Source organism: Canis aureus, chromosome 17, assembly GCF_053574225.1.
Source record: "Canis aureus isolate CA01 chromosome 17, VMU_Caureus_v.1.0, whole genome shotgun sequence".
Classification (NCBI taxonomy): Eukaryota; Metazoa; Chordata; class Mammalia; order Carnivora; family Canidae; genus Canis; species Canis aureus.
Window position 1 is genome coordinate 9,301,033 of NC_135627.1, and position 25,689 is coordinate 9,326,721.

The 25,689-nt window shown below is 39.8% G+C and overlaps 1 protein-coding gene across 4 annotated transcripts in view; it reads right to left on the bottom strand.

Moving 5' to 3' along the window:
- The window catches only part of TPP2 (tripeptidyl peptidase 2), a 70,463-nt gene extending 45,005 nt beyond the window's left edge, over positions 1–25,458 (bottom strand). For all 4 annotated transcript variants that reach the window (XR_013355516.1, XM_077855036.1, XM_077855034.1 and 1 more), the window contains exons 1-6: positions 25,209–25,458; positions 17,796–17,924; positions 9,219–9,314; positions 7,416–7,520; positions 4,895–5,019; positions 286–449 (exon numbers count right to left, since the gene is read on the bottom strand). Coding sequence is in view for 3 of the 4 variants with exons in the window: in XM_077855036.1 (XP_077711162.1) it covers positions 286–449; positions 4,895–5,019; positions 7,416–7,520; positions 9,219–9,314; positions 17,796–17,924; positions 25,209–25,373 (784 nt within the window). In the remaining variant the exon portion in view is untranslated. The remainder of the gene's footprint in view (positions 1–285; positions 450–4,894; positions 5,020–7,415; positions 7,521–9,218; positions 9,315–17,795; positions 17,925–25,208) is intronic.
- Between the last annotated feature and the right edge of the window lie 231 nt (positions 25,459–25,689).

The window sequence follows — 25,689 nt, forward strand, 5'->3', positions numbered from 1 at the left end:
GTGGAAGTAAAATTCCTCCCAGAGGAATTTTCATAAGATGAATTATGTTGATGGTTTTTTTGTGGCTGGACCATGCTTGTACTCTTGCAATGGATCCTATGTGGTTATGACTTTAAAGAATACAATACCTTGCCAAGGGGGCCAAATCCCATTTATTATCCCATACCTAGTTCTTTAGGTGGAATTGCTAAGTTAAATGCTCTAGAAGACTGCCTTATGGCTATAGTAATTTATCACCCTACCGCACCAAGTTTCTCTATAATTAGCAGATCTGAAACAGAATACCTCCACTGGTCACAATGGAGAGCAGGTTTCCATCATCATATATATTAACAGAGTAATTCAGCATCTCAGCTGTGCCAAAAGAACCATATTCTTGGGCCTCTTTGTAGTTTCTCAATACGGTAGATGTACTCAAATCCCCATCTTCATTTGAATCAATGCAGGCTCTGGAAATTGAGAATAGATAGTGAAATTTATTTTCTTGGCTTTCTAAAAATAATGCAGTATGCTTTATTAGGTACCTTCTTACTGTCCTATTTTATCACAACACACACAGTAACTGTCAGGTCTATAGTCCTCTGTTTTAGAGAGTCACCAGTAAAGATTAGGTAAGAAGCTTAAAGGAACCAGCCTTTATATGAAGGCATGTATAAAGGACTTTAGGAACACTGTCCATTACAAAATTCCAGCCACTTAAGAAATTAGACCAAAGCTTAGTCTAGAGCTTTAGACTAGTTCAGGATGATTATGACACATAGCCTAGGCCTTATGCTCCCTTCTGCTTCTTTTATAATTGGTTTTATAAATCTAACAGTGTGTGCAGGCTCCTTGAAATTAGATGAACTATATAATGTGCCTCATCCCCATTATAGCTATGGGGATGAGGCAAACATTTATTTATTTTTTTTAAATTAATTTATTTATTTATGATAGTCACACAGAGAGAGAGAGAGAGAGAGAGAGAGAGGCAGAGACATAGGCAGAGGGAGAAACAGGCTCCATGCACCGGGAGCTCGACGTGGGATTCGATCCCGGGTCTCCAGGATCGCGCCCTGGGCCAAAGGCAGGCGCTAAACTGCTGTGCCACCCAGGGATCCCGGCAAACATTTATCTTTACAAAAAGCTCTTTATGCATAGTTTTATTTTTTTTTTATTTATTATTTATTTTTTTATAAATTTTTATTTATTTATGATAGTCACACACAGAGAGAGAGAGAGGCAGAGACACAGGCAGAGGGAGAAGCAGGCTCCATGCACCGGGAGCCCGACGTGGGAGTCAATCCCAGGTCTCCAGGATCGCGCCCTGGGCCAAAGGCAGGCGCCAAACCGCTGCGCCACCGAGGGATCCCTAGTTTTATGTTGTCCTCCTGTTTGCTCTTTATTCATTTTATTACTGCTGTAATTTTTAAAATATATATTCCCAATACTAGAAGAGTCTCATTAAAGCTAAATTAATCTAAAATAAAAGTCATAAATGGAATGCACATCATTTCAAGATCAATATTATGTTTTTAGCTTTTAGGTCTTTGTGCAGATTTGCTAGATAAGAAGAACTGTGTTTTAATAAGCTAAAGTCAATCACAATTGCTACAGTGAATTAAGGGAAGAAGCCCACTAGTATAGAGAGGGCATTTATTATAAAGACTAAAGCATGCATTTCATTAACAAACTGTGATAGTTTAGACAGAAGGATCTCCAAAACTGTCTGTTTTTATGTGTACACCAATCAAGAGTGTGGCCAAAATGATTTAGGGCATTCCAAAAAAAGACATACAATATAGGAGATTGAACACTCATGGGGAAAGTGAGTCAAACAGAAAACAAGGAGCTTATCAAATGGAATAAGGAGTGAGGTTAACAGGTAAAGTGTACTTCACCAAATCCTCCCCATTTGCAGAACAGAGTAACACTTTTGGTTCCTAAGAGCATGTAACTGGCCAGTATCCATCCTGGCAACCATCTGTGACATCCTCCTCTTTATCCTGCCCATTAGACACTCTAAATTCCTAGCAGTTCCTCCATCATCCTTTTGACTTTCCCCTTTACCTTCAATCCCTGTCCCTACCCTCTCTGCTAACTTGAGCTGATCTCTCAATGAAATCTTTCTTGATGCTTCTGAGATGGGCTCAGATATTCTCACACTGGCTTCCACAGAATCTAGAGTCCGTGGAATAGCTTCTCTAAAGTCTACCTGGTACAAAGTTGGTACTCAAATATTTGCCAAATGATGAAAGAACAAAGGAATCAACACCTTTAACAACATTCTCACAGCAAACACAGTGACATATTCCACAAATCAGTTTCCTGTAACCATCATGAGTATGAAGTGACTCAACACTCAAGCACTATATCAAAATGTCAATATAAAATTGAGTGACTTCACTCAAATAATTCCACAGAGAGCACGTATGCATATGGTGCAAGGGTACAACTTTCTGAAGGTGGCTGGCTTAGTTCAGGAACAGCTGTCAGAATACCAGAGAGAGAACATGGAAATGAGGTTCATGGGTAGGATGAGAGTATATGTGTGCGGGGGGCCGGACAGAGGGGTTATAAATTCCCGAACATTTGTAATACATTTCTATGTCTAATTTTCTATGAAAAAAATCCACAGCTTTCATCAAACTCAAAGGAAATCTGAGATAACAAGGTCAGAAACTGCTGAAAAGAAACCAATTAATGGTCTTTCCTTCATGTAATCCTTTATAAAGAGTTTTCTCAACCAGTATTTTACTCCCTATTGAGTTTGACCCTATACATCCTGACAAACACTTAAGAGTACGCTTATATTAGGTTAACAGGCTATGTACAAAGATATGGGTTTAATGGTGGAAGTGTAGCCGGAGGGCAAAATCAACAGTCTTTGCAAAAACAAAAGTCAAGGCACCTGAGGTCACTTTACCTCCTCTCAGAAATGGCTGGGATTTCTGAAATGATAGTGCCTACCTTCGTCTTAGGTAATTTGGGATCTCTAAGATTCTCCTCAAAAGATTCTGGATCTAACTCTGAGATGGGGTAGGAGAATCAAAGCCCCATATGGTATACAGTATCATGCAAACAAAAGTTATTTCCAGTAGCACCTGAAAGCATAATTCTGCTGCATGGTTCATGGATTAATAACATTTTCTAAAATGTTACTCCAGTGACTTCAGCTTTTATTTCCTTTATTGTTTAAGTTTCATTTCCAGTACAAAAATTCCAAAAGCTATCTTAGAATCCTATTGACAAACTGTTGCAGTATATCCCTTGCTTTGTCAACTGCCTTAAAGATCTTGGAAACATATACTGGCACCCTGGACATCCTGACCCAAATTTCTTTTCCTTAGGACAAAGTTAGTAATGTTTTCAACACATGTAGGAAAGATTTTAAATGCAACCATCTATTGCCCCAGTGCCTCAATTCCTGCTAATATTAGATTATCTTATCTCCTTAAGTCCTTGTGGTACATTCTCCTACTTACACTCACTTTTGTATCTAGTATTTAGCCCTAACTTTGCCTCCTCTCTCACACTAAAACTCGTCTAAGGCTTATTACTGGGAATGACTATATCATGTGGTAGATATATCAAATTTGTTACATCATACATCTGAACGCTTTTTAATATTATAAAAATATATGATCCAAACATTCTGCAAAGTTTTCAAAGAAAAAAACTGTTCACAAATGTGTGCAAACCTGCATCTACACACGCAAACAACATACCTGAATACGTGCAACAAACTGCATTAGTATTTGGTATCATATGGATTGGAATGTTGCTATATGCAAATATCTTATTAACATTTTCAGTTCCAAATAGGGCAAGAATTTCTCATTCAGTTGAAAATGTTATATGCTCATCATCAGAGATGAGTTAGTACCTACATCCATGGGAAGAAAGCTCTCCTTAAGAATGGTGCACTGCAATGTACACAACCTGAAAAAAATAACCAAGTCACTGCATCTTGCTCTCTATTTGCCACATCCTGGGAAATAATCCTCTACATATGAGCAGGGACTCAAGCTACAAACAAACTGCTTGTTGATTTCAATTTTCAGGGAGGAGTCTCTGACTTATAGCAGATACCCTTTTTAAACATGTGTATGCTGAAAGATCTGCATTAAGGACATATTCTTGTTTCCAGGCAGATGGTAATGCAAGAAAACACTAGCCAACTCCCAGAAACACACCTGCAGTGTAAAATTCACTGAGAAAGAAACTGACAAACTTATGTGACAGGTAACCTGGTATAAACTATCATTATTATTAGTAACAGTAGCAGCAGCAGCAGGAAGAGCTTACATTTATCAAGTGCATACCATGTCTAGAAACATCAAATTTAATTTTCCCAAAACCCTCTAGGAAGGTGCTATTATTATCCCAAATAATGGACAAGGAAACAGGCTTAGAGGTGTAGATGATGTTCAAGGTCACATAGCTAGGATTCCATCTCAGAGACAGAGTTCTGTCCAACTCTATTATATTGCCTCACTTCAATTTACCTACATCATCTCGATATGAGAAATCTTCACTCAACTGTACTCATTTGTCCTTAAAACATTAATAGCAAATGCTCTGCAGCATTCTCTTGCAGTTACTTTCCAAACTGCCCAGCCCCAATCAGAACATTTCTATGTCTACCGATGATTAACCTCCTAATATCTGGTTAACAGTTACTTTCTGATTAATGAAACAAGCTTCTTTAAAACATGCAATGGTCAGGTTTAATATCGAAGATACTAAGAAGTTCACAGGGCTTATCCAGAACTACTCAAAGCCAATATGGCTCTCAAATAGTTCTGCTTAGCGTTATTAATGTCACTTAAAAAAATCTCTAGACAGTTCTGGGAGTTCAGTGTTCTTCAGTAGATAAAAATAATTTTTTAAGTGAAGAATACATGAAGTTTACCTCCAGGCTTCACCATCATGCCACACCAAACAGTCATATACAGGGCCAGGATCACTGTATTTTTTCTCAAAAGAATTGAGCAATTCCACTTGACTTTGAAGTTCCTCCTTGATTAGTTTATTTGCCTAATCAATTAGAACATATATTAATATTAGTCCATTTTGCGCTCTTGAAAAGTTCATTAACATACAACCAAAGACACAATGTGACCAATGGTAAAGCCATTTTACACTAGAAAAATGTAAGGAAATTTTCTTTTTATACCTATGCAACTTGTAGTTCAATTTAACGATGCAGATATTAATACAGTAAACATTTAAAAAATACTACTACGTTTACTCAGTCTCTCATTCACCTATTTATTCTACCCACTTTGGGAAAGACATTGTGCTACATGTTTGATGATATCATTTAGGCAAGACATGTTAGTCACACATCTATAATCTGTAACTAATCTTCAAAAATAACTCTAAAGTTACTACAAAGTAGGTTATCTACTGACTTGTAGATTTTTTTTATAAGGACTGTTTCCATTTAAATCTGTTTAACAATCTAAATTAATAAGAGAAATAATGAATTATCTTCTGTCCTTTAGAAGTGGTAAGTTAAATACACACTATATTTGTGACCTGCATAGATAAGCTGCTATTTAACCACTTTGGTCCATAAAAATGAGAACTGTATACACTCCAACCTGATTTTTTTAAAATAACATAAATTAGGCTGCTCTACAGTCACCTGAAGAGTCCTACTGAAATACAATTTAATCTCCACATGTTCCAAAAATCTTGTTACACTTCATTTTTAGTTATTTAACATGTTCAATATTTACTCTTCCTTAAAGGAAAAAACAATTATATAGACGTTTTTGGTAAACAAAATAAAATGGCTAATAAAATCCAGATCTCTTTTTATAAAATTGGCTATATATATGTAGTACATAAAATACTACACTTAATGTGTCTAGTAAGAGAATGAAGGACAGTGATTTAACAGAAAATACCACAGCTAAAGAGGAAGCTCTACCCAGAGTAAGTGCAAGTTAAATGTGTATATAGACTTATTCAGGCCAGGAGTCCTCAATCCTAACTGTGCATTAATTAAAGCTCCTGGGAGCACTTAAAAATGCCAGCCTTCCTGCAAGGCCTTGATTTAATTCCTCTCCAGGGCACAAGCATTGGCAGTTTAAAGCTCTTCATGGGATTATAATATGCAGCCAGGGTTGAGAATCACCAATACCATTCTACTTTTGATTAAAACAAAGTACATGTATGCATTAAAAGAAAGATTCAGGGATGCCTGAGTGGCTCAGTGGTTGAGCGCCTGCCTTTGGCTCAGGGTGTCATCCCAGGGTCCTGGGATCGAGTCCCACATCAGGCTCCACACAGGGAGCCTGCTTCTCCCTCTCCCTGTGTCTCTGCCTCTCTCTGTCTCTCATGAATAAATAAATAAAATTAAAAAAAAAAAAAAAAAAAGATTCAGAAGGATAAACAGCAAGCTGTTGATACCATCCCTGGGGGCACTGGCATTTTGGAGGCTCTCACTTGTTACTTTGTACACACCCATGTGATCCAAAGTTTCTACAACAAGCATGTACTATTTTCATAATAAACCAAGACATTATCTTCATTTTATTAACTAATTAAAAAAAAACCCATAATGGCCATGGTACCTGGGTGGCTCATTTGGTTAAGCACCTGACTCCTGATTTCGGCTCAGGTCATGATGTCAGGGCCTTGAGATCGAGCCCTATGTAGGGCTCTGCATTCAGCAAGGAGTCTGCTTGAGAGTCTCTCCCTCTCCCTCTGCCCCTGCTCCTACTCCCTCACACTTTCACTCTCAAATAAATAAATAAATATTTAAAAAAATATATATATATAACAGCTATTTAAGGATATGGAACAATGGAGCTCTTCTTGTGGGAATATGAAGTTTTACTACCACTCTGTAACCCACCCAAGACTTGCATGACACCATCAAAATATCTTCCGTAAGAGCCAAGAACTGAAAACAAAGCAAATATTGATCTGCAGAATGGACGGACATGTGAATTGTGGTGCATCCATCATACAGCAACAAAAGTGAAATACTATGACACCCACACATGAATGACTCTTGCAAACATAATACTGAGTGAAAACAGCTACTCCTAAAAGAACACACTGTATGATTCCATTTTACAAATTCCAAGTAGGCAAAAATCTATCAACAATGTTAAAAGGATGGTGGTTACTTTTGGAGGAGGCAGAAAGCAATGATAAGGAAGAGGTACCAGAAAAAGTATTCATTTTGTAGTAATTCATGACTATATACTCAGGATTTATGCACTTTTAATGTGTATTATATGCATGTTCATTAAGAAGTTTTGAAAAATAAATATGTAAATTGATTTCAGAATAAAAGTAAAATTAGTAAAATTAAATAACTTAAAACTTGTAAAAAAATAGTCTATTAAATCTCTAAGAACTCTGTGAGAATATGATCTTATGGTAATGTTTAAATAAAAGCGACTAGCACCAACTTGAGAAGGGCAATTGCTGGCAACATCAAATTCTTCTTGTTTTCTACAGGCTTCTGCAAGGGCCACCCTATGAACAGGATCCCAGATTTTTTCCTTCCGTTCTTTCTGAAAAAAAAAAAAAAAGAAAAAGGAAAATTACCTTATGGTGAGGTCAACAAATATTCAGGTAAACCCAGAGAGTCATTTATATACAGACCTAGTTATCAGTTGTGAGGCCACACAATTTTCACACAGGGACTAAAACACCATTTATAATCAAGTTGGTAAAGCAATGGATCAATTATTAACAACTAGTTAACTCACTGCACCTGGGTTTTAAGGGAACACATTTACCAGGAATATCCAAATGTATTTTGATCCAATTTTAATCCATCTGAGAATAAATAATAGCATGTCAGGTTACAGACTCAACTCCCAGTCATTTACAATAAAAGCCACGACTGTGTTCTGGGCCTTCCGGAACTGAAAACTGCCCTAAGCCACAAGTAAGGAGAGGGCAAGGATTTTATTTTATTTTTACCCTATCCTCTCTGATTTGACAGGGTTCTATTGTTACTGAAATTGGTCTTCCCCCTTCATCGCTGCTGTCTTTAGCTCACAGCGCCACCCAGTGGGAGTCGGCTAGTCTTAAAAAATCCTTTCCAGTAAAATAATCAACTCCACTGAGCTAAAAAGGCTGACATTAGCTTACTTTCTCTATGTTTGCATGTTAATTTGCACTTTATCATACAGTTGATGAAATTTTACATATTGCATAAAAAATACTGTTATGTGTATTCCAGCCTGACATTTTAAAATAAAACAGTATCCAACAAGTTATATACATTTTTTTTTATAATTTTATTTTTTGCAGAATGATTAGAATCTGACTAATAAAGGTTATAACATGCAATATGCTGAGTAGCTCTTATGGTTCAGGCCCCTGGGGAAGTAAATAGTAGTATTATAATGAGATGAAAGCACCCACAGACCTTACCCATAAGGCTCATTTTCAAGGATCACATTATCTTTTATAGTTGAAACTCTGAACCTCTACCCGCTACTGATGTTACAGCAATCCTCTAAAGTGGTAGTGGCAAATATGGGAGCCATGGGTTGCAATTTAGATTTAAATTTTAAAATATTACATAAAATTAAAATTTCACACTAGTCACATTTCAAGTTCTCAACAGCTACTTCTGGCCAGTGGCTACCATAATGGACAATGAACAGTTGCACCATCACTGAAAGGTCGATTCAGCAGCACTGTTTTAAAGGAAGCTCCTTCTTCCTCAATTTGCAACTCTTATTTCTCTAATGATAGATCTGTGTTTCCTATACTTCAGCTGCTTTAGGTCTGAGTAACTCTTTCCTTAGTACAGAATGATGACTAGCCAGAGTCAAAAGCCTGGTTAAACAGTAAGAAAAATGGGACAAAATGTCATAGAAGCTACAGGACCAGGAATAAGTAAGTTAGCCAGGACTTTAAATAGTCTTTAGCCTTTTACAGGTTAAAAAAAAAAGGGGGGGGGGCGGGCCTTCAAAAATCCAATGAAAGCTATATCCCAACTCCCAGAAAAACACAAACATACAAAAACTTGAATATAATTTCAATGTATTCACAATTCTCTAAACGTATCCAAGTATCCAAAATTAAGTACCATGACTTGCAATGGGTAACATCCTACTGAACAGAAGCTTGAAGCCTGAAAGCCTCCCAGCCTCCAAAATAATTAAGAGTTAGTGGGAACCTACGAACAATGCTTTTCTTCAGCAGAAAAAAAATTTTGAGGAAGAAGTCATCGATCCTAGATTGTACATTACCTGTATCCTTTCCTTGAGCGCCTTTGGATAGAAGTCATAGCCATTTTTAATGCCAATATGATATTTGCCTGAGGGATTTGTCCAGCTCACAGGAATCTGTAGAAAAAAAAGTAAATTGTTAACTCACTAAATGCTTCCCAATTCCAATGATTTACTACTAAAGAAAAAGGTTATTTCATTTCTCTTCTGATGGCTCAACTTGGATGGGCAAGGTTGCATATTACAGCAGGATTTCTAATATTCTAAGGTGCCACTTAGTATCTATCTGGCTTTTCTACACATCCATACATAAGATGGTTCACCTAAGATATGTTTCATTTATACAATGCTTCATAGTTTATGAATTGCTTTCAACATAGGCTACTTCATTAAACTGCTATAATCTTTAGTTCTCAAGGATCAAGGACATATCACCTCTCCCTTCTCAGAGCTACTTGCCAAACTAGTTGGGAGGAGAAGCAGTTTTTAGACCCTCTCAACAAGACTCAGATTTCCTTTTTTTTAAAATACTTATTTATTTATTTATTATTTATGATAGACATAGAGAGATAGAGAGGCAGAGACACAGGAGGAGGGAGAAGCAGGCTCCATGCCAGGAGCCCGACGTGGGACTCGATCCCGGGACTCCGGGATCGCACCCTGGGCCAAAGGCAGGCACTAAACCACTGAGCCACCCAGGGATCCCAAGACTCAGATTTCCTGTTAAGAAATGCATTCTCTATAATCAACATGGATAATGCCTAGATACTTAAAATAGCTTTTAAGAAAAAGGTTCTATAAAATCATGTTAATTATATATAACATCTTATAATAGTCTTTCTCAATATCTCAAAAGCATTCAAAAGTTTCTAATTAACAGAATGATGTAAAGAGCATGCCCAGTGTACAAATGGAAAAAACAAAGCAATAAAAAGAAATCAAATTGCTTGCCCAAATCACAGGAAGGGTGAAAAGAAAGGTAGAATCTAACTCTATCATGGAGACCAAAAAATTCAGCATAAAGGAAGTGTGACTTAGGTAAGCCTGGCTGTGAATTCAAACTCTGCCACTAACCAGAGGGGACACCCACAGATTCGTATTTCCTCGTGTGTAAAAGGAAGAAAACAATCCTTCCCTACATTATGCTTTGTACAAATGCCCTGAATATCAATCAACTTCACAAATGTCTATCAAGAAAATGTGGAATATTCACACTCTTTGTAATCCCAGGGCCCATAATCATTAAAAACATCTTTCAAATGTGTACAAAGCATAAGGTTGAACTATCAAAAGCCTGCATGTGTCAGTAATCATTTCTGAATCAAATGGACGTCTGGAGTATGCAAAATTTCAAATATGTTGGCATATAAACTAGTACTTTTCATTCAAAACTTACCAACCTCTTTTAGAGAACAGAAATTCTTTTTTTTTTTTTTTTTTGAGAACAGAAATTCTTAACTCTAATGTCCCTGCTATAGCCTGTGACATAACAACAATATGGCACTGCAACAACAAAAAAGTAAGCAGTCACTAGCTGGCAAATTCAAAGACTATTTCATCACAGACATCCTACTACATAGGTTTTGTAACCCTAGGCTAGTGGCAACTTCTTTGTACAGGGAGATTATACAAGGCTGTGAAATGCCAAAGGATTAAATGGAATAACTGATTAACTGCAAGCTAAACAGGTGCTAACATATATTTAACCACAATTCCTTACAGTATATATAACACAATGAAAATAATCCACGAGACATAATTTACATTTAATTATACATGAGATCAAAATCTGCAGGGTCCCCACAACCAGATACTTCTCATATCATCACTACTTATTTTCCTCACAGTAAAGGCAGACTGGTTACAAAAAATTAAACTAAAAAAAAAAAAAACATAAAATAACTGTTTTAATCATGGGTCTCTTATGTAGCGTTAACCAAATTTGAGTAAAGGTAACTTTATGAGGCAGCTGTGGGATATGTCATTTTGCCTATTTGAGTATTTCATACACATGAACTTATTTGTAGTCTCTTTTATGAATCAAAGCTTTATATTTTGACCATTTTAAGTGGTTACCTTTAAAACTGTTTTATTACATGGGAACTACTGTGAAAATTAATAAAAAAGGAATCTTGGTTTGAATGGAGTCTGGAGGCCAGCAGGGGGTGCTCTCACACCCTAGCGCTCATCAGTTGCAGACCCAGGAAGAGAGGGATCTCACTGATGGATACTAATTTACCACCTGAGCAGCAGGCAGTTTACTCCAAGGGACTTTCTGTTTGTAACAGCCCCCCATCTTCCACCCTTTCCTCTATAGAAAACAGTGGTCCTCTCCTTTGTTCTGGGTGGGGACTTGCCTATAATTTTGCCACAGGCTGTTTGTATCAGACTGCAATTCTCTGCTATTCCTGAATAAATCCACTTTTGCTGGTAAAATAACTGGCAGTTTTATTTTTAAGATTAATACTACAATGGAATAAGGCTGATTTTCTTGGAGAAAGAGAATCTCTTTCATTACTAATTACATCTCTTTTCCCTAACTCTTTTAAAAAGGGGATGCCTAACGAATTGAACATTTTCTTAAGCCAAATGTCATCATGAGTATTAATGTTCCATTGCAGTAAATTTTTTTTTCCTCTATGTTTCAGCCTTGTCAGCCTCGTGGTACTGCCAGTACACTCCTTTAGCTACCACTGCACCTAAATATAGGGCCAAATTTGGCCAAGTCATTCACTATGCCTGGACTTTTTTTTTTTTTTTTATATGTAAGAATACTGATGATGTTAAAACCAAAGTCAAGTTGAATGTGGTAGAATTTTATAAAGCACCAAGCTCCCTTCCAAATGGCTACTAAAATTAGAATAAAGGAGAAAAAAATACCCAAAGGACACAGAGAACTGGAAATGATACTCTAAAGTTGTATCACCCCTATTTTAAAGGTTGCAAAGTAAAAGGAGGCACTGAAAATTTGTAGGGAGATTAGAGAATTTTAATACATGGTGTTGGGGCAACTGGTTTTCGGATGGAAAAGAGAATCCAGGATCCTCTTAGGTTTCAAACCAAGCCTAATCAATTCTGGTGAATTCTAAAACATGAAAAGAAATATGGTAAAAGTTCTTAGAAAATGATAGAGGAACAACAAAAAAATATACAAAAAACAAAACAAAACAAAAGAAAATGAGAGAGGAGAGTATCTTCATGGTCTTGGGGTCAGAAAGGAAGTCTTAAGACATGAAAAGCCCTAATCAAAAAGGCAAAGTCTAATACCCAAACACATTAAATTTAAGGACTTCTACTTATCAAGACACCACAAGTGAAGATAGATGTACAGAATGGGAAAAGACACCTGACACATCTCATCAGAGGACAGGTACTTAGAATGTGTAACGGATACCTACAAATTAGTGAGACACAAGACAACTCAGTAGTGGGACGAAGAGGGCAGACTTGAACAGGCACTTCACAAAAGAGGAAATCCAAATGTCTAACAATATAGAAAAAGCTGCTCAATGGCATTAATAATTTAAAAAACGCAAATTAAAACCACAACGTGATATATCTAGATTCCCACCATACTTGCAAAGATTAAAAAGCCTAAAAATATCAAGTGTTACCCATGCGACTATTACGATTCTTACACACTGCTAGTGGAAATGCATTTTAGTGCAAATAGTTGGCAAATGTTTAGTGTAAATACTGTTTGGTATCACCTGGTCACGCTGTATCTCTATGACTCAGCAATTCCACTCCCAGGTACACATCCTGGAATTATCTATACATATGTGCACAAGATATGGACAAAAGGATGTTCTCTAAAGAGCTGTTAGTGACTCCCAAACTGGAAACAACTGTTCATCAGCAGAACGGACAGAATGTGGTACATACGAACCATGGCATCTTGCATAGCAATGAAATTAAACAAGTCATTACTACATGCAACATCATGGCTGAATGGTAGGAATCTTGCAAGCACCTCATGTAAAATGATACATAAATGAGATCAAATAAAGTTCTCAAATAGGCAAAACTGCACAATATTTTTCATGTATCCACACAGAGGTGGTAAAACCTATAAAGCAAAGCACAGAAGTGACTATCACAAACGTCAAAGTAGGTTGTGATCTGGGAGAACAGGAAACTTCGGAGGTACGACAATATTCTTGGTCTCATCTGGGCAGTGGGTAAAATGGCATTCACTTTATTCATCAAGCTGTACATATGTTTTATGCTCTTTCCTTTATGTCTATACGTTTCACCATAAAAGATTTTGAACTTCTGTTCACTTTTTTGCTTCTATCTGTTCATGGGAGTGTCACCGGGCAAAGTAACTGAACAGCCTAGGAATAGCCTCCTTAGAGAAGGAGATTACTGGAATGTTCAAAGCACTTAATTAGCAGTTCATCTTAAACTGGGAGAAGAGTAAGACATTAACCATTAACAGTTTATAGGCTATTTTGAAGAAGCTGAAATACAGATGTTTAATTCACCATAAAGCATGGTTAAGTCAAAGAAATCTGAACACCTCAGTATGTTGCTGTCCAAAAACTGTGTGCTCAACAGTTCTGAGAGATCCAGCTAGCCAAATTCCAGCAACTAATAACATCTTTCTTTTTAATGAGCGCTGTAAAATTTCTGAACATTGGTACATCCTTGAAAAAAAATCAGCTGAACATGTATGCGGTTATGTCCCATGTACAGATGGAGAAGGAAGCTAACATCAAAGACTGGTGGAAAATCTGTAAAATCCTGACCCCCATCCCACATTCTGCCCAAACCTGACCAGCCAGGCAACTAGACGTTGAAACAGAGGGATGTTGAAATGTTAGCTTTCTAGAGAGGTTCACATAGTAGAGGGGAGGGGTGAGACATAGAGAAGAGTCTGCAAAAGATCCCCCCAGGCACTAGGTGTAAGCCCCTGAACATGGACAGGTTTCTCTTTCTCTCGCCTCAAAGCCCAGGTCAAATACGCTAAGATCCTCTTGGAGGTAACTGAGCATCCCTATGGGAAAAGGTATGCCATACACTGACACCTTTGAGTCTGCCATGACAGCATCATTGCCCTCACTCCAAGACCCTGCCCAAGCAGAGAACACTTCCATCACCTTTATGTGCCTTCCTAAACAAAGGACAGCCAAGACAGCTAGATACCTTGCGGAAAACTCTCAAGTAGAAAGCAGAGCAGAAGGAAGGGAGAAAAGAGGAAGAGAAAGGGAAGAGGGAGGAGGTAAAGAAAAAAGGAAGAGAAGGGAAAGGGGAAGGGAGAATGGGAGGAAGAAGAAGGTGAGTAAAAAGAAGAAACTAGAAAAATTTTAGACAATATCCTCACAGATAAAATGTTGTACACATGACACAAAAATATGCTGAGTCAACACGAACAGAACTGCATTTAAAAAATAATAGGCAAAATGTAACATTCAAGACAAGGGCTAGAAAAGAATATTGAGAAATCTTACAAATCTTTCAGAAAGGAAAAAAACAAAAGCAACAAAGAAAAGGTGGAAAAACAAAAGAAAATTGGAAGATTGGGGCACATGGGTAGCTCAGGCGGTTAAGCCTCTGCCTTCGGCCCAGGTCATGATCAAAGGGTCCTAGGATCGAGCCCAGCATCAGGCTCCCTGCTCAGCGAGAAGCCTGCTTCTTCCCCCCACTCTGCTCCTCCACTCACGCTCTCTATCTCAAATAAATAAGAAAGAAAGAAAGAAAGAAAGAAAGAAAGAAAGAAAGAAAGAAAGAAAGAAAGAAAGGGAAAAGAAAGAAAAGAAAGAAAGAAAAGAAAGAAAAGAAAGAAAAGAAAGAAAAGAAAGAAAAGAAAGAAAAGAAAGAAAGAAAGAAAGATTGAAGATCAACTCAAGAGGTCCACTGTCCAATGAACAGGAGTTCCAGATAAAAGAACAGCAAAAACAGTGGGAGGAAGTAACCTGAAACAATACCAGACAACTCAGATGAAGGACATGAAAGGTAAACCCTCTTCTTCCACAGTGCTAATTCTACAGATAAACTCTCAAATCACATAAAAGTTCAAGAAAAAAAATAATAGGATGTTACTTAAAACTTCGAAGATACTGTAATATCAAAGACTAATCTTTTGGTGAGTGGGAATTGGTGGCAAAAGGGAGAGGTAGGACAAGCGACTTAGTTTTTCCTGTTAGAAGCCTTGAAGAAGTATTTGTCTTTTTAAACTATGAAGACATATTGTATACAATTAAAAATAAAATTAAAACCCCCCACTATATTGATGGGTAGAGAATATTTTAGAGCTAAAGAAGTATGTTACCAAATTGAGAAAAGATTTAAATATCAAACTATTAATTTTCTGATCTCATTTCACAGCATATATATGGTATATGTAATTCTATCTTTGAGCACCAGTGATATTATCAGTCCATGTGGTTTATCTAGCGGGGGCTACTATAGCTGCTTAACATAAACAATTGAGGACAATACTTTACAGGATTCTAAATCTGCAGGACTTAGTAGGAGTGTTCCCTAGTTTCCCAGAACAATGTAACTCATAGGAACCCCATGTGTCTCTCTGAAATATACTCTAAATAACAAGGTGTCAACTTGGGGAAGATAGGCAAAACCTTAGAGTAATTCAAATGTACAGAAAACTCATTTCCCTCCAGCCAGTTTACAACCTTTTTTTTTTTTTTTTAAAGACACAGAGTGTCTTAGCTTAGGCCCCGTAAGAAAATAAAATAAACTGGGTGGAAAATACCACAAACATCAGAAATTTATTTTCTCACAAAGTTTTGAAGGCTGGGCATGAGACTAGGGTACCAGCATGGTCAGGTTCCAGGGAGACTCTTCCTAACTTGTAGGTGCAGCTTTCTCACTGCATCCTCCCAAGGCAGAAAGAAAGCATAGACTAATCCCATCATGAGGGTCTTCGGGCTTCAACATGTGATTTTTGGGTCAAACAATTCAGTCCCTAACACATGGAAAAGGAAGCAAAACCTGGATGATAATGCCTCCTGTCTGCCTGTATGTAGGCAGATTCTAAGGATGACCCAGGCCATTGTATATTCTTCTCCCCTTATTGAAGGCAGGGCCTCTGACTATTGCCCCTGTGATCGTGATACGGTGAGTAATATAAGAAAGGTGAAGGGATTTTACAGGTACAATTAAGGTCTCTAATCTATGTTTTTAATAAAAAAGGACATTACCCTTGTGACATAATCAAGTGAGCTCCTTAAAAGAGAGACTGGGGCCATCCCAAAGGTCAAAGAGATTCTCCTGCTGGCCTAGAAGCAAGCTGCTGTGAGCTGTACAGTTGCAAGAAAAATGAGTCCTTCCAACAACCATGTGAACTTGGAAGAGGATACCAAGCCTCAGATGAGACCACAGCTCCAACCAACGCCTGATTACAGTCTCATGAGATACTGAACAGAGAGCCACCAAAAGCCATGTCAGATTCCTGACCTATGGAAACAGTAAGATAAAAAACACAGGAATCTATGTGGTTTTAAGCTGCTAATTTTGTTTAACTCATTACGTAGCAGAGAAAACTAATACAATGCCACAACAATCTTAGCCAGAAGATAATACCTAAACATGATTCAGACTGAAGATGGGTAGAGTTCAATACAGCTTTTTAGACATAAACATAAATTCATCTTCCAAACTAATTCTGCTTATTAGTTTAAAAGATAAAGAGTACTAAATCACAATCAAGTTCTTGCCATTGTAAGAAGCCAATTAGCTAACACCTCACCAACTGCTTTTAGTATTCTTATCATTTTTCACGTTAGTTTAACTTTCTACCAAGGTCTTTCTACCAACACAGAGTAACACAAAGCCAGTCACTTAAGTCCAAATTATTAAAGCCTAAATGTTTCATGTTACAAGTTCCCAAAGGGACAGGGAAAGATGAAGACAAAACTACAGTCTGGTCACTTTCCCTGCCTTTCTATCCAAAACTTGAAATTTTTAGAATTTGAAACCACATTGAAAAATACATCCCAATTTTAAGCTCACTATCAAACAAACAAACACCACCGCTGAATTCTTCTAAGACGGCCCCTAATGACCCCCACCCTCCTGGTATTCCTGATATTAGTAAAATCCCGTTTCTCTTAAGCATGTGCTGGATTTCATGGTTCATTTCAACTGAAAACAAAATGGCAGAAGTGATGGGATGTCAATTCCAAGATTAATTTGTACAAAGACCATGGTCTCCACCTTGGGTACTCTCTCTTGGATTAGTCACCTGGAGGGAACACAGGGATACAGTGGGACACAGTCCCATGGAGAAGCACTGAAGCCTATCAATAACCAATTGAGCAAGTTAGCTGAGAACAGACTCCCCTTCCTCACTCAGACTGAGCCTTTGGATGAAACCACAGCCCTGGCCAACAGCAAGATCAGGAGAGCTCTTAAACAGAGGCACCCAGCTAAGTCACACCCAGATTATAGACTCACCAAAACTGTGAGATATTAAATGTTTGTTATTTTAAAACATGAAGTTTCGAGGGTAATCTGTTAAAGAGCAACAGGTAATGAATAACCTACCACCAAATGTAACAAACATTAGGTGCTTTGAGGCAACCAGTATAAAAAAAGGAAAAAAAAAATTGATAAAAAGATAAAAGTTCTAACCTTGAGCACTCTTCCTGAAAGACCGACGATCTCACCATCTTTGGGCTCAACTACTGTAGCAGTATTCACATCACCACTTCCTGTTGTATCAATGATATCAATGATTTTTGGTTTTCCATCAGTTGTAACCTAAAAGTAAGAGATAATTAAAATATAAATCACAGATTTAATTTTTTAGTCCTTAGAAAAGCAATGCCAACCTCCATCTATGTGTACACACATATACCTACCTAAAATATCCTATAAAATCTGCATTCATTTTAAAAAGAAAATTGAATTGTTTTAAGCCAAAAAGAGAGACAGATACATACGAAAAATTTAGTCATGGAAAACACCACAAAATCCTTCAAGTGATCTTATATATTCAGTTAATAAATATTTACTAAGCATTTACTATAGGCCACTCTGTTTTAGGTACTGGGAACACACATAATGATGATCAAGACACAGAAGTCCCTGATCTCATAGATCTTCTGTTCTACTCAGTGAATAAACTATAACATGCCAGATGGTGATAATTACCATGGAGAAAAATTAAGCAGAAGAAAGAGGTAGTGTGGGGGTTTCAACTTTAACTAGGTTGGTCAAGAAAGATTTCACTGAGGGTAACATCTGAGAAAAGATCTGAAGAAGGTGAACTTTGGGCTGGACAAGCACAAAACCTGAGGGAGGAAGCATGCAGTACCATGTAATTATAGGATGCCACACTAGCACTCACATTCAGTGAGTCCAAAGTTCAAACTTAACATTCAAACTTAGTTCTCTCTAGGCTTTGCCATCTCAGGAACTGATACATACCCAGTTGCTCAAAACAGGTTAAAAGTCCTTCTCTGATTCTTTAATTCTAGTTTACTCCTTGCATCGATTCCTTGCATCAAATCTGTCAGGAAGTTGTCTTCATTCTACCTCTAAAATGCAGTTCAAGTCCATCTTCTCCCCTTGATTTTCACCACCACTATGCTGACTCTCCTTCCACCAGCGTCCCTTGCCTTCCTAATGCTGATGCTCCTATCAGGTCTCCCAGGGCCCATTCTTGGCCCCCACCAAAAGAATAAAACAAGCTGTAGTATGCGCCAGTTTTCCATGTGGCACCGTGCAACGGATCCCAACGCACTTGCTACAAACGCCTTTGCGTGACCCGGCACTGCCACATACGGTCCTGTACCACACTGGCCTCCTTTCAATTTCTGCCATGTGTCTAACTTTTCCCTGCCTCACAACATTGTATACAGTCCTCCCGCTTGGAATCATCTTTCAGCTGTTTCATCGACATCCCAATCTCATCTTTCAGTTTTCTACTAAAATGTCACCTCTTCAGAAAGGTCTCCCTAATGACCTCTTCTATGGTCCTAAACCTGAACCTTATTCTTCCTCACTGTACCTTGTTTCTTTCCTTCACAGAATTTGTAATTACACAGTTAGCTGATTCTTGATCTATTTCCATTATTAGAAGATAAGCACCATTATTAAAGGGAAGGGCTATGTCTATTTAACTCACCAAATTCCCCCAAACCTAGCTGTGTCTGGGTGGTACTCAACACATATTTAACGACTGAATAACCTGAGACTAAGTTACTTACTTAGCATTAAGAATGATTTTTCCTAAGGCATGGTTTTTGGGCCAGACCACACATTTTCATTTGGGCCATGCTGATAGCTACAGGTAACAGCAGTATTGTATTTTCACACTGCTTTTGTTGGAAAAACCATTTATAGGATCTTTCTAGGCTAGCTTTGCAAAGGGAATCTCTAGCATTCAAGATATATGTACTGAATTATTAGCAAGAAATCAGGCACAGAGACACAAAGACGACTGAAAAAAAGAAGACCCCTCCCATCAAGGGAAAAAAAATGTAATATAAGAAATACCAACAGTGTCACAAAAGCACAAGGTCTTCCAACTCCTGTTCCATCTGGAGAACTCACACTCTAAGATCAAGCTTAGTGTCCCTTTCTGTGTCTTCTCAGGCATAGCTTCCCCTACCCATCCCCAACTGCATGCAGTGTCCTCAAAGCTCCACAGTTAAGTTACCAAAGTGGGGGAGAGGGAAAGTCACCATGTGGAGGAAACAAAGGTGCACATGTTCTTCTTTAAGAGGCAGAAGCAAGAGGGTTCTTGATGGACCCAAAATCTTCCTCCAGTTTAACGTTGCCATAGGAGCACCAGGGGCCAGAAAGGTCTTCCAGGCACAGCTGTTTGGTTTTTCTTTAATGTACAGTAATTTTTAAGCTAGATGCCTACACTAGTAATTAAGTAATATATTCAGGAGACTCAAAATCAAGGTCAAAAAAAAATTACGGTAGAAGTCGTACCAAACTCTGATAAGACTATGATAAAACTTAAATCAGTTACTGATTTTGAAGGGATTGGCTAATTCAGTACATATGTCTTTTATTTTTAGAAATAAAATCATGAAGGAAAATGTAAGAAAATCCAAAATAAACAATGGAAATAAGGGATCCCTGGGTGGCGCAGTGGTTTGGCGCCTGCCTTTGGCCCAGGGCGCGATCCTGGAGACCCGGGATCGAATCCCACATCGGGCTCCCGGTGCATGGAGCCTGCTTCTCCCTCTGCCTATGTCTCTGCCTCTCTCTCTCTCTCTCTGTGACTATCATAAATAAATAAAAAATTAAAAAAAAAAAGAAAAAAAAAATGGAAATAAGAGGAAGCTAATACTCCCCTATAAAATTAAAACTAGCTAAACCATGTACTAAAAATTTAAGAAAATAACATTTAAAAAAATCAACCCAAATAAGCATGTAATTTGAAAAGCTAGGCCACAGCACTAAGAGCACAATCATGTATCTTTACCTTCTTATTCAATAAGCAAACAACTTCAGTGACTTGAGATCAAGAATCACGAGAGATCACTAACAAGCCAGACATAGATCCCTCATTAAAAACCTCATTATCAGTGTGTGAGCAAAGGAAGAAAGCCTAACGGGATTTAGTGACTTATTTACATCTACTATTGCCACAAGCTTTACTTATTAGTATCTCTCCTACATTAAAAATTCGTATATATGCAGTTTTCTATCTCTGTACCTCTTTCTTCACCATTAGGTAAAGGCAACCACTCCACAGGAGACAGTAAGACAGAAGAGGGAGTTTGGGATTAGGAAGAAGAGGTTTAAAGAAGGCAAACCAGCTGAGGATTTTGCAGTGGAGCTTTGGGAGAAGGAAACTGAACTGCTACCATCAGAATGAAATCCCTCACCTTTGCGGGGGATGAGAGGGCGAGTATATTACATGGCAAAGAGGGACTGAGCCACCGCCAGAGTTGTTAGTACAGCTAAGGTAATGAACCCTGTGTATCGCGGTGGGGCACGGAGAAGTGCTTACAGGGCCAGGCTGGCTGGACAAAACAGAAATTTCCCAAAAGTTTTCTCCAAATGCAAGAATCTGAATTACTTTGTGTTTCCACTGAATTGATTATGGTTGGGGAGCTGGTGAGGGCAGTGAGCTAGTCATTAAACATTAGAGGATCAGAAGAAAGTGGGGAGGGGAATTTTAAATTATCCTAAACAAAACAAAGTGAATAGTATAAGTATTTGCTTGAAAGTATTCTTTTAAGCAAGGGAAGATATTTCATAAGCAAATACTATTAAGTGACTATTACCCTCAGAATAGTCTGCCATCAGAACCTGACGAACAAATCAGGCTGTGCTTTCAGGAAGCTTACAATCTAACTGGAAAACAAGTTAGTAAAGCGGTAACTGCAACATAGGACGATAAATAAAAAAGGTCAGGACAGTTATCTATGAAATCATATAGAACATAAAACCCAGCTTGGGGGAATCCAGGAAGACTAGCCAAGAGGAAGGTAATAAAAGTCACAATCAACTCCACAGCACCTAATATTACCAACCAATTACATATATATATGATAATTTACTTATTGTACTTATTATTTTAGTAAATGTAAAAATAGAAAAATTTTTATAGAACCGCTTGTAACCTTCCCAAAACCATTTTTTCTCCACGAGGAAATTACATACATTGTACACACATATACACTTTTTTCCACTCCGCAAAAATATTTAATGTTATGAGCATATCTCGTACAAAATCAATCTGGATACATGCTGTCAAAGAATTTCAACTTTGACAGAAAAAAAAGGTTATGTAACAGAAATATTGAAATGAAACATTTTAGGTGCGATGGGGGATCTGAACACATTGCTATGAGAGCAAAAAGGAAAAAAAGCACCCAATAATTGTTGGTAAGAATTGGGCCTTATTCATCTTGAACCCTCAGATCCTAATACAATGGCAGGCACCCACATGTAAATATATGCTGGGGGTCTCAATTAAATCAGCAGATATCCCAAAAGCTAACAGGGTCAAGACCCAGGTGGGTCTTAAAGGATTAACCAGGAGTTTACAGGTGATGGTGGAAGGCTTGCAGGCAGATTAACTTATGTGTTGAGGAAAGGCCTCAAATGTAGATGAGTGGAAAGGGCAGAATGTTCAAGGAGGAAGCAAAGGGTTAACAGTGGGGTGGACAGAAGTGATGAGGGGACAGTGAGAACCAAGGCACCACGTAGAGGTCAAGCTGGATGTGCAGGGCCACACAAAATTCAAATTTCAGAATTTTTATACAAAGGCAACTAGGACATCAACATTTTTAAAAGTTTTGTTTTGTATTAAACAAGGGTGTTATAGGTGTTTGCTTTCTTCTTTTTTTTTTTAATTTTTATTTATTTATGATAGTCACAGAGAGAGAAAGAGAGAGAGGCAGAGACATAGGCAGAGAGAGAAGCAGGCTCCAAGCACCGGGAGCCCGATGTGGGATTCGATCCCGGGTCTCCAGGATCGCGCCCTGGGCCAAAGGCAGGCGCCAAACTGCTGCGCCACCCAGGGATCCCAGGTGTTTGCTTTCTTTCTTGCTTTAAGGAAAATAACTGGACAATGTGCAGGATGGAGCAAAAGGAAGATTGGTGGCAGGGAACCAACTGGCTACTGCATATTCTTTCCAGGTCCAGTGCAAAAGTTCCATCTAGGCCCTGAGGCCAGGTCTCACTGACTGCTCCCCCCATACTACCCCCCCCCCGCCCCCCAAACGGTGTTGACATTTGCAGATGGACATCTTTTACTCAACCTTAGGCATCTGGTAGGTGCCTGGATATTTGCTGAGGAAAGACACAATCATTATGTACTTATTACTCCTCTCATCTGCCCACCCTCTACTTATAATAATCCCAGGCAGCTGTCACCAAAGAGCACTGGGCCCAAAGCAATCACAGAATGACACTCTACTGCCTTCTCCCAAGTGTTCATTTGTGCCTTTGCAGACCCCCACTGGCTTTCCAAATGTCCACTTTGGCCTCCTTTTTTCATTCTTTCCTTCCCTTCTATTTCTATCTACCTTCTTATCTTAATGATGTATACACAGATCCACAAAGTTATTTGCTAAAGCAGGAAATGTCTAATGTGGGAAGCCTGGGTGGCTCAGCGGTTGAGCCTTATGCCCAGGGTGTGATCCTGGAGTCCTGGGATCGAGTCCCACATCGGGCTCCCCACACAAAGCCTGCTTCCCTCTCTGCGTCTCTTGTGAATAAATACATAAAATCTTAAACAAAAAACCCCAAATATCTAACACGTATTTATCCTTCATTTGATTTAAATCCCAGCATAAACTTCTAAATAAACCTGCTCAAAAAAAAAAAAAAATTAGTGTTTACTTACCACTTTTCTTGAGCCCTTTAAAAAGTCACATGTAAATAATTTTCTCAATTTTCCTAGCAACACTGTGGCATAACTGCTGTTACTTTGCAGAGAGAAATGGAACAATAAGTGAAGCGGACTGGGAAGTTCTACAAAAGCATTTTTACTGAGACGGTACTCCTCCAAACCCTCCTGATCCTTTTATTATCCTGACAAAAAAGGAGCCAGTAAACACTTACCCCAGCTGTTCTCCTCCCACTTATCCCTATAAAAAGTAAACATACACTACAACAGCATGGAAACGATTACTACTGTGTAATAAAGCCTCAATGAGGTGATAGCTGTCACTGTTGTAAGTCTTCAGAGTTATTAATACAACAGCCAGTTACCACTAGAGGTACCAGGAAGGGACACATCACTTGCTATTCTGATTCACCAAGGCTGTCTGGCTCTGCCAGCCTGAGGTGTGTTGTACTCCAAAGTGCTGCTGAAGAATTCACAGGGGGAAGCGAGCCTCCCGGAGGGATGCAGCACAGTGAGACAGACCGGGTCCCTTTTTGGCCCCCAAGACATCCTAACCCCGGAGAGCGCCACCTCAATTAAGAGAGCAAGCGGACAATAAAAGATCCAAAGGCCAGAGGGTGCTTGGGGGAGGAAGAGAATCATTCAACTCCAGCATCTGGTGTAGGAAGGAGGGTAAGACACACAGCGGAGGGGCTCACAAAAGGAAGACAGCGGCGGACGACAGGATTAGCCAGATTAGGTTTTTTAAGGGACGCATCCTCAACAAATGGTGACATTTTAGGACTGTATTTCGGTAACAGGCTAAGGCGGAATTTACAAAAGTCAGACTCTGAAGACTTGGAATACTTTTAAGCGAGAGACACACACCTTCTAAAGTCACCTTTGGGTACAGTACTTTAAAGATTTCGAAGGTGCCTATGGCAAAATCAATGCATTTTTTTTTTTAAACTCGTAATTAAAATACGTCGCCTTACACCTTGAGGCTAAAAAAAAAAAAAAAAAAAAAAAAAAACGAACAACAACAAAACCACAGAAGCCTTCAGGTCATAAAGCCTGAAGAGTTCGCCGAAAACAAACTAAATTGGGTTCTTGTGTAAATCTAAGACGAAACCAAGCGTTTCAATGACCCTAAACAAGTCACACTGCAGAAGATGGTCTAAAAATAGAACACGTAAAAACTAGCAGAGGAAACAATTCCGGAAGTTGACCGAGTTATCTTCTTGAAACCCGGCTTTCATGTTAAGGACGGATTCTCCCCCAAAACCAAGCCTCCCGGGCGACAGCGACCGAAACGAAGTTCCGAGAGGTCATTGGCCCCTTCCCTGCCTCCTCCCCACCCCCACCCCCACCCCCACCCCCACCCGCAATCAAAAATGTAAGAATCCGCGCTTGAAAATCGCAGGCAGGGGCCGGTGCCCGGGCCACGAGGGAGCTGCGGGGGGAAGGGGCCCGAGGGCCCGGGCCCGGCCGCAGCGGGGCAGGAAGGGGATTCGGGGCCAGAGGCGGACCCAGGCGGCCCGGCCGGCCGCGCCAGGCCACCCGCTTTTGTCTGGGCCGGGAGGGCTGCCCTCCAGCCGGAGCCGGCCCCCGCTCGGCCGCACCGCGGGCTTCGGCCTGCGGGGCTCGGCGGCCGCGTCCCCTCCGCGCCCCCGGCCGGCCCAGCCCGCGCCCCGCGCCCCGCGCCCCGCGCCCCGCGCCCGGGCCCTCGGCGGCCGCCGCACCTGCATGCCCGGAGCCCCGGGGTCGACCCCCGTGTCCAGGACTGCGACGAGCACCCCCCGCCCGTCATACTCCGGGTAGCGACAGAGGAAGGAGGCAGCCCCGGTCTCTTTCTTGGGCAGAAGGCCGTGGAAGGGGAAGGGCTCCTCGGCCGCGGCGGTGGCCATGGGCGCAGGCTGGAGGACGAGGAAGAGGCAAACTGCCAGGCTGCGCGCGGACGGGCGGCGCGAGGACACCCCGGCGGCCGCGGGCCTGGGCGGGGGCGGGGGGCGGGGCCGGCCGCCGGCCAATCGCGGCCCGCCAGGGGGCGGCGGCCAATCACGTGCCGCGACGTCAGCCAAAGGCGCCGCTCTCCGGGGCCGGCCCGCAGTGTTGCCCGGGCCGCAAGGAAGGGGGCGGAGCCTGAGTGCGCGGGGCCGGGTTCGGTGCTCCAGCCTGGGGTCTTCGGGTCTTCGGGAGGCCGGCGCTGGGCGTTGCTTTCAG